Source organism: Pteropus alecto, unplaced genomic scaffold, assembly GCF_000325575.1.
Source record: "Pteropus alecto unplaced genomic scaffold, ASM32557v1 scaffold22, whole genome shotgun sequence".
Lineage (NCBI taxonomy): Eukaryota > Metazoa > Chordata > Mammalia > Chiroptera > Pteropodidae > Pteropus > Pteropus alecto.
The window spans coordinates 6089828-6108682 of NW_006434839.1; the positions used below are offsets into that span (position 1 = coordinate 6089828).

An 18855-nucleotide genomic window follows, 5' to 3' on the forward strand; every position below is an offset into this window, starting at 1 on the left:
GCAGTTCGTTAGCTCGGTCCTGGACTAGCTCTCCTGGAAAGCTCCCCCACTGCTCGGCAGGGACACCTGTCCCCGCTGGTCCTGGGCTTCCCATCAACTATCGCAAGGGCTGTATGGCAACAACGTTCCCAGCCAGGGATAGTTGAGGATGGGGCAATCTCCCTGCACCTAGGTGTTGTAATAGAAGTTCTGACTATTTGTCAGCAACTGATAAAGAGGTCAAATTGCTTGCTCGATGGAGGAGACGCCTCTTACCACCCTGGACTGAGTTCTTGGGTGTGTCTTCTTCCTGTTAGGCAACAGCTTTTGGAACCTCCTCGCCGAATGCTAGCCCCCTTCCGGAAGAATACCCGTGCTCCTAAAAGACCTTGTGTCCAGTCTCTTTCTCCCACAGAGGGTTACTGAGCTCGTCCAGAAAGCACTTCCTGGAGAAGTATAAACTGAGACCAACACTGCCAACGTCTGGATTTTCCAGTGACTGGACAACTAACTCTTCCCTCTGCCACTGGCAGTGGAAAAGGGCCATCGCTAATCCATGCTTGGGATCGTCTCTAGAAGGATAATGAGACTGAGTCTTTTCCCCTAAATACAGTCTTAGATGCGTTTATGTTTTATGGGCTAAATCTTTTATTCCAAACTATAGAAGCATAAAGATGTTCTTCCTTATAATGTGAAAAACATCATAATGCGTAGATTTTTATGGCCAAATCGCTAGTGATATAAATATAGGATGTTGAAGGGAACACAGAAAGAAAATGGCAAGAAAATTTTCACTGGGTTTTTATTAATAGATAGTGTATTAGTTTGCTAGGTTTGCCATAACAAAGTACTGTGAACTGGGTGGTTGAAATGTATCGTCTCACATTTCTGAAGTCTAGGAGTCTGAGATCAGTGTGTCGGCAGGGTTGTTCCTTCTGAGGCTGTGAGGGAGAATCCCTTCCAGCCTCTCTCCTAGCTTCGGCAGTTTGCTGGCAATATCTGGTGTTCCTTGGCTTCTGCATCACCCCAAGCTCTCACCCTGTGTGTGTGAGTCTGTATCCAAATTTCCCTTTTTTATATGGACACCAATCATATTAAATTAGGGGCTCACCCTACTCCAGTAGCACCTGCAATGACCTTATTTCCAAATAAGGTGACATTTTTAGGTCCCGGGGGTTAGGACTCCAACATGTGAATTTTGGAGGGGCACGATGCAACCTGTAATACATATGTATTAGTGTCTTATTTTTGGAAAAGAACGCCTCTCCATTTAAAACACACACCAAAAAAAAAAAAAGGGTTCGCAAAGATTGCCTTTCAACAATTACTTTTCCTTTGTATCAGACAAAGTTTTAAATAAAAATGCTTCGAAAGTCAGAAGTCAAAAAGTGGTGGAGTTGAAAGACACATGTGTTACCACGTGCGAAGGGTCAGAGTTGAGTGACAAGTCCAACCCATCCTTTTCACATAGGTCACAGGTGATGTAGGCACATGGTGCCTATTAGGCATTCTCTCTCGCTCTTTTTTTTTTTTTTTTTGATATGGGCTGACTGTTGTGTGCCTTCCCCAAAATTCGTATGTTGAAATCCTAACCCCCAACGTGATGGTACAAGAAGGTGGGACCTTTGGGAGGTGATTACATCAGGAGGTGAAGCCCTCATGAATAAGCTTAGTGTCCTAAAAGCAGAGACACGAGACAACTGGCTTCCTCTGTTTTCACCATGTGAGGACACAGCAAGAAGGCAGCCACTCGCAGCCGGGAAGAGGACTCTTGTCAGAACCTGACCATGCTGGCACTCTAATCTCAGACTTCTCAACCTCCAGAGCCGTGAGAAATAACCATCTGCTATGCCGCCCACTCTACAGAAATTTGTTACAGCAGCTTGAACGGAGACATTCTCTTTCTCACTGTATTCCCATCAACCTACCTTTCGGTACTAAAAAGACAGAACTTGAACAAATTTTCAGAGATCGACAGTTTTAACACTGTCACGGAAAGCTAATTAGCTAATTCTAATGCTTCGGTCTCTAGAATCTAGTGAAATGCGCAGATTTGGGTGGACCATTTAGGAGAGACAGTTATTTTTTGTCATCAGGTTATTGAAGGAAACCCAAAGTGTTCCAACAACAAAACTCAGGAATGAAGGAAAGCACTACTTATTTTTTAAAGTGTCATGCTCATTATGTCATTAGGACACATCACTCACAAAATGTTCCTTTGCTGTGGCAGACTTTTAAAATGACTTTTTAAAGTTATACTAATACTTCAAAAATTATAAAATACTCGCTCTTGAATATATAGAGGAGAACAAAAAAAATTAAAATTGGCCACAGTCCCATCACACGAAGATAATAACTGATAGAATTTTGCTGTACTTCTTTTCAGTGTTTTCTTTTCTATACAAACACGTAAATATTTTTAGACCTACGTTATGCTGGACAGACATTTGCATCTGACTTTTGACACTATATTATAGGTACTGATTTGTATTGAACTCTTTATAATAATCTATCTAAATTTTTTAACGTATGGAGTGATATGAGAAACCACATTATAGTTAAAGGATCTATTTTTCCCATTTTTGAATAGTTCATCAAAGTCCCATGGATTTTAATAGTTTTTTAGGATATAAAAATAAAAAAAATAATGTATCCTGTGTAGACAATTTAGAAGTTACAGAAAAAGATAAAGAAAATAAAAATAATTGATAATCCCAGAGGAATAGCCACTGTTAATTTTTTCGTGTACTTCCACCCATTGTATTTCTGTCTATTCCGTTGCCATGCATCCAGACACTCCAGAGAGACTGCCAAACCCCTTCTGAAGAGTTCTTTACTTGATTCTCTGTTACTGCTCTGGCCACAGATGATTGGATAAAGCATTGGTGCCTGACATAGAGGCGAATAATCTATAGACCAGCTTGTTATCTACCAGGGCCCTGACTAGAGATCACTACCCAAGAGTCGCATCCCATAGTAGGTGGTGATTGACCCAACCAGCCATATCTTTGCTTGGGAAGTTTGGATTCAAGGCATACAGAGAGATGGCCAATTATCGTGGCAGGCACAGCTTAAGTAGAAACAGAAGACAGCAGGATGCCTGCAGAAGCCAAGCACTAAAATCAGTAGTAATAGTCTATATAGAGTCCTCAGCTTATACATATTCAGACTTTCAACCACACTCTGACATATTAAGCATTAAGACCCTGAAACGACATTTTATATATTGGACATCAGCTGGTAAATAATTTGAAATAGTATTGTACTAATCGGAGATGCTGATTACACAATATAGATACTGACTCTGGTCGATTTGAATATTAAAAAGAGAGTTATTGAAAAGCTATTGAGTAGTTTATAGACCTAGTGGAAAACTAGAGAACCAGGCTTAAAATCTGGGGCAGGAACCAAGGTAAGCTAGGTGCTAAAAACATGGCCGAGTTGCAATACAGAAAGAGATTGGTAGACATCATTGCTTTCACTCAGTAGTGGATTTTGATTCTTCCACCACTGGTGACTTAAAGGATCTCTAACCGCCCCTGTACCTTTCTGTCACTCACTCAAGACTCAGAGACCCAGAGAGAAGCTTCCAGTTGTAAGAACCTAGTTTATATGCCCATGCACACCCTGAAGGGCTAGCATTTACTCCATTCAAATTCCATGGTGGGAATTTGGCCCTGTTTCCTAGTTTTAGGATTTGCCCGAAGCCTAAGGATTAGAGGGCCATGATTTTAACTAACTAGCTGAAAAGAACCAAATTCCATTGAACAAAACTCAACTCACCCCTTTTCAGGATATGTTCCAAAGAAAGTTTTAAAAGAATCTTCATAAAACTCAGAACTTCTCTGTAGTTGTAAAGCTGTGAAATAATGTAAACCACTGATGATGGGTGCTGGTACTGAACCCCTGAAATTAGAAATAACAAAAAAATCCAAAGAATATTATAATGATACCATGAATACACACACGTAATACTTAAATACTGACCATTACATCCCACATAAATGCAAATGCCAATAAAATCAGTTTGGAATAATGTAATGTATACACTCATGAACATTCAACTCAGACACTGAAACTATACTCTAATTCGTAGATTAGGCAAATTTGTTTTGTTGTAAATATCTGTTATCCATGAAACCATTAATAATGGCAAATTATCTTCCTACTGATTAGTACATATTCTATTGTAAACTCTATTTCATTTGCTATATCAGGCCCAACAATATATCAACTGCTATAAAAATTAAAATAGACATTTTCCACTTTTTTTTTTAATAATCTAATGCTTTGAAATAATACTAGAATAAAATAATTCTAAAAATTTTAATATTATACTCTCAACTGAACTTTTAGTATAACATATTCCCTTTTCAACTATCCTAGCCTGTTTCCCCAGAGTGACTTAAAAGAATCGTTAACCATTTTTAGTGAATAAATCCTACTGCTATTCACCCTAGACTTGCTAAAGAGTTGCTATGTGCTAAGTAGCCCAATTGCATATAAATGAATGCAAATTCAAAGCATCTATCTGTCCTCATATAACCCATTTCAAGCTCATATTTAAAACTTCTTAATTTCTTTGTTTACGGTGTTTTAATAGGCATTGCTGGTCAGAGGTCACGAGGCCCTAGCTTTAGCTGTTTTAGGGGACACTCACTGCCTATCTCCTGGCCACAATCCTCCAGAACCCCCAACAGAACTTTGTGCATACCACAGAGCCTGTCTCTTGAATAAGACCATCCAAAGATAGCCTACTAATATGGAGAAAATTAATGACACCTTTTTTCATATATGCAGAGAAATAGACAAAATATTGGATAAAGATTTTCAACAGGTAGCTTAAAATTACAGACAATAAAAAGAACTGTAATTTAAAACAATTTGAAATGGCTTTTAAATTCTGCATCGCTGGGTCCATTTCAGCACGAGGTCCCTGCTCAGGTGGATGATTTAGGATTCATTTGCTGTATCTGGATACTAGAAAATCAATCGAAAGATGCCCAGCTATAAATAAACATTGCAAGTCACTACCTTTGAAACAGGAGTGTGTGATGGGGAGGTGTCTTTCCCATTAGGGCCTGCCGGGCTGCCTTATACTGTCTCTCCAAAGACTTTCTTTCCTAGACAAGAAATATGATCAGAAAATTACACTGATGTTAAAAATACGTCTCTTCCTACCAGAGATTGCCAAGTATGTGGAAAGAAAAAGGAAAAAATAGATACACCTAAAAAAACAATCGCTATTTGTTCTGTGGGAAAAAAAACAACTTTATAAATAAAATCAAAATACTTTTATGAAGGCTGCCATTTAATATATAAATTTTATACGACATCCAAGTAATATTGTGGCAAATTTTTATTAACATTTCATGTTTATATTCTTTATCTTTCTAATGAGATTATCTCTCAAGGATCCAGATTATTATTCTTTTTAGGCTTCCCAGACTTTAGTAACTAACTGATTGAATAAATCCAACAATTTTTAAGTAGCATCCTGAACTAGGACAAACCGAGAGGTCTTTCTCTGGCATTTCACCAGCATAACTGTCACCATCACTAAATCCTTAGCATTTGATGGGGATATGAAGATATAAAAAACACAGGCTCTTCATTCAAGTTTATAATCTGGTGGCAAAAGGCAATTTTGAAAGGCGGAGAAAAAAGAAGATAGCATATGCTGTTTTATAATTAGTCCATGTGTTTTACACAGATCACCGGACGGAGTGGGACCTGTTTAGCAACTGTCCACGTACTGGATTTCTTCACTTTAAGCAAATGTAATGTATCAAATTCTTAATTTACAGAAAATATAAATTGGCAAGTACTTGTTTTACTTAAAAGACTATTCATTTATAAAGGGACTTACAAAAACATTTATTTAAACAGCAAGTGCATTTACAATATTCTGATCTTTGCTTGCAATAACCTAATCTGAGATAAATTTGTTTTGATTTTAATGTCAACACCAGACTCCTCTGTAAGTCGATAGTCACTTAAAATTACACAGGAAATAATGAACAGGTATGCCGGTAAAAGGATCCATGCCATAGCTATGGTGGCGAACCCACAACTCCAGGATAGCTGCGTGCTTAGCCTTGGCGGCTAGCATAGTTTTAAGAGTTTGTATGTCTTTTGGGGAAATTGTTTTAAGAATCTAGTTTTAAGGATTAAGGTGATGTGATTCTAAAACGTTTTTGCATTGCAAAAACTTACCTGCAGGAGCGGCTCTGCTCTGTGGTGATGTTAAGATTGGCACAGTGAGCATCTTGGGGAATCGACTTAGACCCTCCCTTTGGTCACTCCTGTATCCCATGAACATATACCTTAACACAAAGCGGGAGCTCAAAAAATATTTTTCATGTACAACAGTATAAGTTTGGGGGGATAATAGAAATAGTGAGTTAACGTTTACTATTCTTTATAATCTGGACTGGAATTTGCTGTCCACTGTGGCTAGCTTGAGAAATTCTAGGTCAAGCTTTTGAAATTGTTCCTTAGAAACTGTGACACACGAGAGCTAACCCATGGACCCCCTGAACACAAGCTCTCAGGCAGATATTTGATTGCCAAGACCATCTTACTATTTCTCTGACCATTAGCTCTGTGGTTCCATGTAAGCAGAATAAGGGAAAAATATCTGTTGGGTGTAAGGGAGGGGGGTCTATTAAAAAGGAAGAAATAAGCAAACTCTTTAACTTTCACCATTTAAAAACTACATATTTAAATAACGCCATAAATGTCTAAATTGTTTCATATCATAAAATTATATTGACCAAGTCTGCTGTCCTATTCTGTTGATTGATTTTTTCCCGAATCACTCTATACTTGTATGTACATCGACTATTATGATTCGCTTCATACCATCCTTATTTCTTTCCTATGCCGAAGCATGGTTTCATTAGATCATGACTAAAAAGATGACAGGTAGTGGAAGCATAGCTTTTGGATTTTCCAGAATCCCCACATGAAAAAAGATACAGCACTAAAGAGTAAAATGAAAGATGTATCAAAACATTTATAAGAAAACTAGGTGACAGGGTAATCCCTCGAGCCCCCAAATACAGGTGATAACAGCCACAAAACTGGCATGGTATCCATTTCTATGCAAGAGGAAGCCGAGAAAAACAACAGGGTGACTAAAAGAATTGAGAAAAGGAGAACCTCAAAATAGTATTCGATGGAAAGCAAACAGGACAATTTGGGAAACACAGCTGAAACATGTCGAGATCTTGTTTTCACTCCAATAGTGGGTAAGAATGAGGGATTCAGAGTAAGTTCTGAAGGACCTGGATCAACTGTGAGTTCTTGAAATCGACCCAGTGGGGCTCCCTTCTGAGGCCTTACATTGAGGAAAAGCTGGCAGGAGTAGAAGAAAAATTAATTAGGACAGAGTCAACAGAGACAAAGGAAAGAGAAAGTGTAGCCCAAACTGGGCAGGGGCAACAAAGCCAGGAAATCTCAGAAAGGAAAGTTTTTTATACATTAACACTATTTGAAGGAACAATGCTGCCTCCTAAGAGCTTGATAAATAGTTTTACATAAAAATGAGAAAATTTATGGTCAAATTCCATACAAATTATTTTAAAAAACAGAGAAAAAAGAATAGAATAACACCTTAACATACAATGAAAACCTGTTCATAAAGCAGATAAAGTTTACAGTCTACTACTTCAGAATAAACTAAAAGACATTAAGAAAATGACACAACACGTTAAGGAACAAATAAATCACAATTTTACAAACTCAGAAATGAGGTGACAGAACTCAGGAAAGACTTAGAAATATAAAGAGAAAAATCACGTTAGAAACAAAAAACAACCGGAAAGCATGCAGAAGTTAATAAACAAAACAAATAATGCCTTAAGAGAAACAGGAAGTGAATGGAGGAAAGTTTTTAAACTCAAAAATAAAAAAAAAGAGGTGAAATAGTTTTTTAAAAAAATGACAAATATTTTAGACAAAAAAGATCCAAAGTATAAATCCTTGACAAAGTACACCAAAACAAGGAAACGAGATAGATGATAAAAATTACAATTCAACTATAGAGTATAACAGTATAACAGACTGTTAACATCAGGTAAGAATTCAGGAAATAGTGTTCCCATAGCCCTTTCCATATCTGCTAGAGAATAAACTTAGATAACAAAACAACTAGAGAGACACCAACCTAAGTTCTAATGATGACTATCAAATGTCTACAGCTTTTGTCTTGAAAACTAAGACAAAATTAGAGTTAAAAGGGAGAGGGTATATAATGACCATATGCTCTGATAATGTAGCTATAACACAACCATAAATAATAGGAGAAGAACATTTGCCCCCAATTTTTAAAATCTGTTTTCACTTTTTATAATGGGAGCTGGTGGAATTAGTATTGTTATTTTGAGATTCTTCTGTGTGTAATGTAGATAAAACAAATGAGATATTTAATGAGGTACTGTAATTCTATTATTTCCTATGCCTTTCAGAATCAGGATTCTTGGTGTAGAGGGGAAAAAATGTGTAATAGAGAAGAAGTTAGGTAAAAATCCTGAAGTCCTGAACCTGAATTGGAAATATCAACTTGAATTCATGAAATATTTTATCTATCCACAGAATGGCCTAGACACGGTGATCATCCCCATAGCAATATGCATTCCTGGGCAACGTGGTCTTGTACGACCATCTCCCATCTAAAGAAGCAAGGCTTCTTGGAGAAAAGATTGATTCCAGGTCTGGAACAGGTAATGAAACAAAAGAGCATAGGCTGTCTTGTCATAAAAGATAGCAAGATGGCTACCAAAAGTACATGGGTCAAGAGGAGCGACTTGAAGAGGGTCTCACTGGCCAAACGTAGGATAAATTTCAATGGGGATAAAAAATGCAGTGGGTGGATACCCTTCAATTGGGATCATAAGTGGTATTTTAAAGTTAATTGGTCAGCTTCAGAGACTAACAGGAAACCAATTTATTACCTCGAAAAAAGCATTTAGACTGCCGATCTTACATGAGCTGTACCACTTGGTAACCAGGCGGTAGGAGAGAGAAGTGTCCCTTTATAGTATTATTTCGGCTAATAAATGTGGTGCTGAACATCATGCACTGAAAAATGCACCTGAGTAGAAGAAAGTGCTTTTCTCTGGGAGTTGAAATAAACATTTCTAAACTGTGGAATCCTGGGCAAGCTCCCTGAGCGGATGCCTCCCAGTATCGAAAGGAAACAGTGCAGAGCAGATGTAGGTGCCCAGTATGTGTCACCACAGATCCACTTTCCCACTGGCCTTCGTACATTTGGGTACTTTATAAAATTGCACCGGCCTTATCTGCTACACACATGCATTTGCTAAATCGGCTTTGAACGAATTGGTCATTCAGCAATTTTTTTTTTTTTTTTTCCTAAAGAATTGGCTGTCAGTAACTCGGCCCGCTTCGGGAATAAGGATGTTCCCTAAGGAGGTCAGAGGAGCTTGTTGAGGAAACAGATATAATTGAAATTCGGACAATCAAGCTTCTTCTAGAAGGCAAAGACCTTTTAGAAGTCACAATAACTCCAGAGCAAAAAATTGTCACTAAGGCATCATAACCTTCCTGTATGCTTTCCAGGGATTCAAACACGCAAAAAGGGGGTGGGGTGCCATCAGGGAGGGAAACTGAAGCATAATAATATCTGACAAGGAAAACACAAGAACTTAGATTTCTGTAACCAATAGCACATGCAAGTGTCGTATAAATGAAAACTTCCCATTGGATAGTGTCTGTTATATACTTTTTGCAGCAAAAAGAGCTGTACATTTTTTTTTTTTTTACTCACACCTGAAAATTGTGTTTAAGAAGCAAGGCTGATTAAAATTATATGTACAGTTCTCCAAGAATCTTTTAGAGATGTTCAAGTAACGTGTTCTGGGAGTCATTCAGAAAAGTAACTACCCTTTAAGCTATGAAGAGAGAAGAAATAAACCAACAAAGGATTGTATAAGAAAGAAATGAGGAAATGAGTGAGTAAATTGAATATTTTGTTCATTTATTTAAACCCATATTAAATTATGGTCATATTCAGAGAAAGCATTTTATGTTGATAAACTATCAGAATAACAAGAAAAGTGACGTTGCAGGGTTTTTTTTCAGACCTGAAGAGCAAAGAATAATACTCTTGGACATTTTTTCCTAACAAAGTCAAGTCAGTTGGGTCCTAGAGTAAATCCCCAGTGACTTTAGATACGAGGAACTAAAAACAGCTGTCAGTATGTTAGGAGTCAGTCACATTGAGAATTTCCATGCTCCATTAGCCTGTTTTCTACTTAAAGAAAAAAGGCCGTAGTAGAAGGGCTAGGGACACACTGACCTCGCCCTACCGGTGAGAGGTGACCGGGGGATGTCACTGTGAGAATATACATTCCATAGGGGCAGGGATGGGGTCCACCTTGTTCTAGTACCTCGAACAGCGTCTGGTCAACGAATATCTGCTCTACACTGAAAAGCAAAATTCAGGGTGGGCAGAGATGGGTGAATGAGGAAAATGAAAGGAAGGGGGAGAGTAGGAAAGGGGAGGGAAAGGAAGGGCAGAGGGGAAGGGGCTGTAATGTTGCTCTTACATAAAAATCTAATTTGTTTTTGAACATTGACATTATATCTAATAACCTTGACGAATGTACTTATTTCCTAAATTTACACTGATTATTATTTTTATTTACAGAGAGATAGTTGACTGATAACATTGTGTAAGTTTAAGGTGTACAACAGCTGGGGGCCTGAACTCCTTCTCCCTCCCTGCCAGCTATTATCACCATAGCAACTAACATTTGTTCAATGGTCAATCATGTGTAAAGAAGTTCCATATGCATTTGATATAATAATTTTGTAAGGCAGACATTATTAGCTCCACTCTACAGGAGAGAAAATGACACCTCGTAGCAGATAAGTGACTTTTATAAGATCACCCAGTAGGTGGCAAGACTGTCACATAAACTCAGAGCTGGTGCATTTTCCTCTCAGGTAATGAAGCCAATAGTGAAATGTAGACAGAAGCAAGTAGATTAAAAACATACACAGACCCAAACACACACATAAATACACGCTTACCCAACTGGTTATGACATGTGTGTCTGTGACTACCAAAGAATAGAACGGACCATCCATAAGACACACGAAAAACCAGTCTCATTATTTGACATACACCTTGACATACGCGGAGCTACACACTATGCACACGGTAAGAGTGGAGTGTGAGAATGGAGGGATTAGACCGAGAGACCTCGGGTCCACGGTAAATTCTGGGGCAGGCGTGAGCGGAGAGGAAGATGTGATCTTTAACATACATGGGAAGAGTGCCCCAGAGAAACAGAACCAGCAAAGCATTGAGGAGGAGAATTTCTACTGTCCCTCACTGTCAAATGGCTTTCTTGATAATTTCCAAAGATGAACACATTCAATCTACAGGTAAGATACCCAAAAAGCACAAACGTTTCCACTTTTTTTTTTTTTTTGACAATTTAAGATACAGGTTTTTGACAGACAGAGGAAGTTGCAATTACCTTCTTCAATCCACTAAAAAGTTCTAAAAATACATGAAAGTTTATGTCGGGAAAGTAAAATGAGGAAAGTATCGTCTCCTAAGGGGTATAATGATATATTTGATATATGTGATATAATTTATATGAAAGTCCTTCCCAAATTATAAACGTTGTATAAAGGCGATTTATGTTCTCCAATATAACACTGTAACATCTCACTAGAGCTTCTGTTGTGACTTTAAAAAGGCACGTTGCTCCTGCTGCAGCTCTGTGACAGCTACGCACAATGTTAATGTCCTAGGAAATATCCTAAAATTTGCTGAATACTCGGCATTTCAAAATAGCATTGAATTCATAATCTTTAAAAGAAAATGGGGCACTAAAAACAATCCTAGGAAATTCGCCCCACGTCTATGGCAGCAGCAGTTCAGTATTACATTTGCACTAATTTCTGAAGAGTGAACCAGTTGATTCTTAGGAGATTCGGTTTGCTTTTCTTTTTAAAATATTGCGTTCCACTGTCTCCCCAGCAGCACTGACAGGCGGTGGGTTTCAGCACTGTCGTCTTCGTCTCCGTGAATAGGTAACCGCCCACCCTCCAACACACGGCACTGTAGGTGTTCTAGGCTAGGCTCTCGATGCCCTGGGTCATGCAGCTGAACAGTTGCTCAGGGAGGTGACCGCAGGAAAGGAGCGACCCAGGGTGAGGCTCTTTTTGACAACAGGTGGTCTGTAATACTTGCTCCCCTCCCCCACCTAGTGCCACCAAGGTGGCCCCTCTGGTGCCTTTTTATCACACTCTGCCCTCTCTAGCTTCTCCATACTGTCCATTCATTTTATATTGAAATGTCAGAGATGAACTATTGGTAGGAACATATAGTGTGAGGTTTTTTTTGTTTGTTTTGTTTGTTTTTTTCATCTCTGGGTACCTGTGTGCCCTTGACCAGAGAAAAGCTATCTTTAATTAGGCCTGAGAGTTTTCTAACAGGAATGTTCAGATTGGTCATGTGTAAGTAAATCATGAATACCCACTAACCCGCAGAGGACTGCAAATCGATGGTGTGCGTGTCACATCAGTGTATACGAAGTTGTGTTGAAGCACAACCTAACTGGGACACAAACTCATCGTTAAGGAATAACGGTGGTCAAGGATCTGTGTTCTGGAGTTTACACTCTGGATATGCCATGTCTGGATAGAGATTATTATGTCTGAAAGTCTAAGCTCCAAGAAGCATAAAGCCGTACCATCCAAGGAGGACAGGACAGCAAGTGCGGAGAAAGCAGGGGCCTGACCTGGGAAGAGCTGGGCTTCCCGGGACGGGAAGGACAGGTGCTGATGGGTTCCTTATGCAGAGGGGGTGCCTCAGGGCATGGCAGGATCTCAGGGGTCAGTTCTAAGCAAAGCTTCTAGTAGGAGAGGACATGGAGAATACCAGAGCCACTGGCTCAGAACGGGACTCAGGGTCTTGGATGAGGGGAATCTTCGTGGTATCCATGTGGTCTGGAGGCTCTTCCCCAATTTTCCAGGACGGTGTATAAGTCTCAAGATTCCTGAACCTAATCCAAAGAACAGGCATCATCCTCACTCCTAATGACTGATATTTGATATCCCACAGATCCTGGTGGACAGGAACAATTCCAGATTTAATTTATTTTGGATAAACATGCGGTCAGGTATCATGGTTCAAATTCATATTATTTATAGATGTTTAGAGCCCACCCAAGGCTCCTTCTAAGACGCCATAATCTGTACCAAGAGCTCTGCCTTTAGCCTTGCCACGGAGAGCTGGACAAGCAGTCTAATGTGATCTGTGTGGCATGGCTTGGAAATCCAGCTGGGCCAATTAGATTCCCTTGCCTTCTGCAATATGAATTAAAGAGCCCGAGAGAAGTTGCTGGGAATTATGGACACGGAGTCAAGAGGTCGTGGGGAGTTGGGGCTGGTGCCCATGAGAATGAGTTCAAATTATGTGGGAGGAAAGCCTGAGTGAGTGCAAGAGATTGGGAGGGAGAGAGGAAGGAAGACAGGGAGGGAGGGAGAGAGGGAAAGGGAGAGAGGACAAGAAAACATTTACGAAAGGGAAGCAGAGATGAAAGGAGCTCGATGTCTCTGGGAGGAGGAGATAGCACGTGGCTTTCCAGTCCTGGCTCCTATTTCTGTGAGGGCTGCACTTCATCCCGGCTCACGATGCACTGTGAATCTACTCGTCGTACTTTTTATAATGCAGCCACTTCTTACTTAAGCTGACTTAAATGAGTATGTTTCTTGCACGTGGAACACCCCACTCTTACGACGAAGTCAGAGTTGAATGCATATTGCCTGTATATACCGCAGCCTCAGACTTTTCATGAAGTACCCAGTCTGATTCTTCTGACCACTGGTTTTGACTTGAGAAGATGATGTGATTATTTGCTTAGAAGGGGCCAGCCTTAAGGGCATATATCCAGAGTTGACACCCAAAAGTTCCGTTGCTGCGATGACAATGCAATGATTTAGACCTCTTCAAATTCCCAAATCATCGCATTAAAACTATTACAAATGGAAAATGAGCACAATCTGATTTGAATGCAGTGCCAAGTCTGCATTCAATACTTCTGCACATACTGATGTCTCTGAGTTCTCAGAGAACTGACTTGGGACTAAATTATATGACTGGTTTAAATACTGCCAAGTTATAAAACATGGGCTCTTTGAGTGAACTCACTCTGATGACTCAGCACAAGAACATTAAAAATTATATCCCAACAAGAAAGCAAGTTTTCCCTGGAAATATATATTTTTACAGCATTAATTCTACTGTCTTGCTTTTTCTATTCTTGCTAAATAGAAGAGCTTAGTGTCGGTCTTGACTAGGAGCTTAAGGGGAAAGGTACTCACGAAATCTAAACTGAATATTACATTTTTAGAATTCATGTATATTCTTAGAGGTGTAGAAAAGAGGCGAAGAAACTTGTCTTTAGATGACACCAGTCAGAAAACAGTTTTGGTGAAACTCATTAGTCTGGAAATATCACCCGCCCCCCACTTTGTCTGACACTGTGTAATGATGCTCCGTCGCGGCTTTACCCCATCTATCACCCCTCCTTACCACTGGAGACTTTTGGGCTGAACGTCTGGCCCATAATTTCTCAAAGTAGTTTCTGTCTGTAGAATGCAGTAAATCACATGAACTCACATCCCTAGGCTTTTCAGAAGACTCTCCAGATTTCAGCTGAGGTGTCTTAGTATCTAGTAGGGAGAAAAAAACACCAAAGTTTAAAATAAAAGACATAAAAGCAGAAAAAGGAAATTTCTGAAGTGAAAGAAATGCTTTGTATCTGGATTTGTCCAAACACAACAAACTGCATAGTTAAGGTCTGTGCATTTCTATCTGAAAGTAAGATAACTAAGAGTATGTCTTAGAATAAGATTATGATTATTGATAATAATAAAGTCAGGCCGCAGCACCTGGTAGACACATCCTGGGAATATACTTAGGGCTCACTCAATACAGCCTCACGAATGGAATTAAAGGAAGTAAAACTTGGCAAAAACAATGGATTCCAGATCCTTAACTGAAAAGTCACCCTCATAATTACTTTCCATTTGATGAAATTCTCATAAAAGACTAAAAAGAAAACATGCAATGCTGAGAAGAGAATGAAATGGATAATGAGGTCACTTTTTAACAGAATTTATTAATAATGTCTAACATTTCCTTTAAAATATTGGAATGTCTAGAGACCTAAAATAAAAAGAATCTAAATTTCTATTACTGCTCATCTCTAGAGGCCCAGGTGTAAATACCTTTGCGTATATAAGAGTATCAACACTTTCAGTAGTATTGCTTTAAAAATACTAAAAGAAATAACTTCCTCATGTACCACCAGCCAATGTGGCTGACTGAGCAGAGTGATAACATATAACAGAAGTTTGTTTTGATACATAGCAAAGCTGAAACCAAGAAACGGAAACTTCCAGGCGTTGGAAGTGAAGTGAAGATTATGAGGCAGAGGAGGGGGAATTGACGCCCAGAGCTCAGGGTATCCCAGGGGCCGAGGTACCTGGCCTGGGAGGAGAGACCAATCCCTGGGGTCTAACGTGCAAGGCCTCGGCTGTGTGACAGGGTGAGGAGTTAGAAAGGGAGTGTCTGCAGATCTTAGCACACAAACCTAAGGACTTTGCCCGGTCACAGAGTCTCACCTGGACTGAGCGTGGAAATACCTGTAGAAAATCGGGCCTGTAAACCTGGGCTGTCTGCTGGTATGGAGTCTGAACTTGAACTCCCACCAAATTGTGTGGCAACCCCGAGCCAATGAAACAAAGTAAAAGCTGCTGCAGATAGAGTAAAAGTGTTTAATCATGGTAGGGAAGTCTAAAGCTCTGCAACCCAGCACCTGTCTAGAGAGAGGGGGAGAGACTCAGAAGATGTGACCAATAGGCAAATCCACACCCGAGGAATTCCAGGTGATAGAGCAATCTGAGATGGCACTGTAAAGCAACTGTATTTATAATGATCACAGTGATAAAAGGAGACAACTGTACGTGCGGAAACATTCTCTGTTAAATTTTCATGATGGGAAAGCTTTTCAATCCATATTGGTTGAGCACCTACTATGTGCCAGACACTGCTTTGCATGTTGGGATATAGCAGTAAAATAAGTCCTTGACCTGTGAGAATTACATTTTAATGGTACAGACAGACAAAGAGCACTTCAGATAATGTCAGGCAGCGGTAAGTGTGATGAAGGACCAGGAAGCTGGATAAGAAGATAGAGTGAGGGGTGGCATGATAGTCAAAAGAAGTCCTCTCTAAGCTGGTGACATTGAACAACGACAGAGTCATGAAGAAAGGCATTCCGACATCTAGGGGCAAAAGCTTATCAGGCAGGGAGGATGGCTCCGTCCAAGGACCCGGTGGCACGCTTAATACAACTGAATTAAAGAATTCAGGATGGCTAAGGCAAGGAAAAAATGAGATGAAGGGGCTGGATCCTGGGCTCATTTTAAAAAAAACAAACAAACAACAACACTTGTCCCCTTGATGGGACTCTAAGAGCAGAACATTGTGAAAAAGACCAGATCAATTTCTAGAAAAATGATCTCAGATACACACACACACACACACACACACACTTATTCAGAATATAGTATTTGTTCAGGGTTCTTTTTGCTAGATTTCTGAGACATAAGCCATTTGTGATATGTTATAACTAAGCCAAGTTCAATCTGATGATACAATGCAGATTGTATCCTGTAATTCCAAGAATTTAACGTCTTAATGGTTTCTCAGCAACAAAACATTTTGGGTAAAGGTAATGTATTTAAAATACTATTAAACTATATTATAATGCCACCATTTTAATGACTTAGACTTCTATAACAAACAGTTTCAAACAGTTCTTAATATAGTTTCTAATGCCTTAATACATCAATGGATAAGAGAGTTTATTTCTCAATTTAAAAAAACCATAATTACCAATGTTATAATATCCTGCAACAAGTTCTTAATGTCATCTTATTCAAAGTACCTAAATTAAAGTCAACCTTGAGGCAACATTAAAATATTTATATATTTATACACATCTATTAAAATTACAGTCTACGAAAAGTACCAAGTTCTTCAGTACACAGGCTAAACTTATTTAAATACTTACAATGTAGCATAAATGAATTTAATGATGCATGACAGATTTTAAAGTTATTTTATGGATTAATATCATTACCAAATGCAGGAAAATATAAATGTAATATCTGAGACAGCTAGAACTACATCTCAAATTAATTCTAAATAGCTTAGACCTTTTTACTTAGAATCATATCCCTTTGCAGTCAAGTGACTTAAATTAATTTTGTATACAACATTTTAAGAGAATAAGCATTAAATCCAACATAAATAACAAATGCAATAGAAGCCATGTACCTAGGAATAAAACATTTGTATATATATTTAATATCATATAATCACACAGACTGAACAGGGCCTTTTACTGCATAAAAGGAGAAAATAAAAGATGTTGATGATCTCATATTACAGGCCCATTACCATGTCAATAACTAATAAGAAAATTAGAATCTGGGGGTCGAATTTTATTAAAATTAATACAGTTGACCCTTGAAAAACACGGGTTTGAACTATGCAGGTCCTTTTCTAGGTAGATTTTATTCAATAAATACAGTAAATGTATTTTCTCTCACGATTTTCTTAACATTTTTTTCTTCAATTTACTTTATTGTAATATATAGTATTTAATATATATAACACAAAATATGTTAATCAACTGTTTATGTTACCAGTAAGGCTTCTAGTCAATAGTAGGCTATTAGTAGCAAGGTTTTTGGGAAATCAAAAGTTACACATGGATTTTCAACTGTGCACGGTGCTGGCACCCCTAATCTGTTTTGTTCAAAAGTCAACTGTGTTTTGAAAAACAAAATCTCTATTTGAATAACCAATTTTCCTATACTAATGAGATTACATATATAGCAAAACAACTAAGTCAGTCTCCTGTCCAAAAACAAGACTAAAGACTTTTAAATATAATTTTTAAACATTTAAACAAAACCTTGCAAAAAATGAATCAACACCAGGGTTTGTTTCTCTTTGAAAACACTTGTAAATGTATGACTTAGAAATAGGCTTTAATTTTCAGACAAAGGGGTCCACAGAGAGCCAGACGATTTCAACATTGTTCATTTTTTCCCCAACTCAAATGAGCCTTTAAAAAGAAAAACTATGTTTATTTAGGTAATAGTGAGGTAAAGCAATATATTAGGTACTAAAAATACTGTGTTCCATTTTTTACTAACAAGAGTAATTTATACGTACCATGATTAAATACATATACAAAATATTAACACCTATAAAATCCCTGCAAAGGAGTCTCAATACTGAAACGTAACCATAAAAGGGGCCAAAAAACAAATTAAAGCACAAGAATCTGCTATACGGTTAAAAGTATTTATTTATTTTTAATAGGTTACATAATTTTTAGTGGAAAATTAGGGAAAGCTCAGTTCATTAAGAAAGTATTTTCACAAGACAAAAGGTGCTAAAAGAACCTATTTTTTTTTTGATGGTTCATGTAACATGAAATTTATTTATTTTTATGGTGACATTGGTTAACAAAATCCAATAAGTTTCAGCTGTACACTTGAACAGTAAGGCATATATATATTTACACTGCATGTTCACCTCCCATAGATTTCTTTCTGTCACCACATATTTGATCCCCTTTTTTCCTTCTACCTCCCCCCTCCTCCCACTCCCTACCCTCTGGTAACTACTAGTTCATGTCCATGAGTCTCTGTTTGTCCTGTTTCTTTGTTGCTTTTAGGTTTATATCCCACATATAAGTGATATCATGTGATTTTCAGCTTTTTCTGTCTGGGTTATTTTGCTTA

The 18855-nt window shown here is 38.4% G+C and overlaps 1 protein-coding gene across 1 annotated transcript in view; it reads right to left on the reverse strand.

The window, feature by feature from the left end:
* LRGUK (leucine rich repeats and guanylate kinase domain containing) overlaps positions 1 to 18855 on the reverse strand; it is a 99476-nt gene that overhangs the window by 9466 nt on the left and 71155 nt on the right. The window contains exons 16-18 of the mRNA XM_006910654.3: positions 14561 to 14700; positions 5014 to 5102; positions 3763 to 3885 (exon numbers count right to left, since the gene is read on the reverse strand). Coding sequence (XP_006910716.1) covers positions 3763 to 3885; positions 5014 to 5102; positions 14561 to 14700 — 352 coding nt within the window. The remainder of the gene's footprint in view (positions 1 to 3762; positions 3886 to 5013; positions 5103 to 14560; positions 14701 to 18855) is intronic.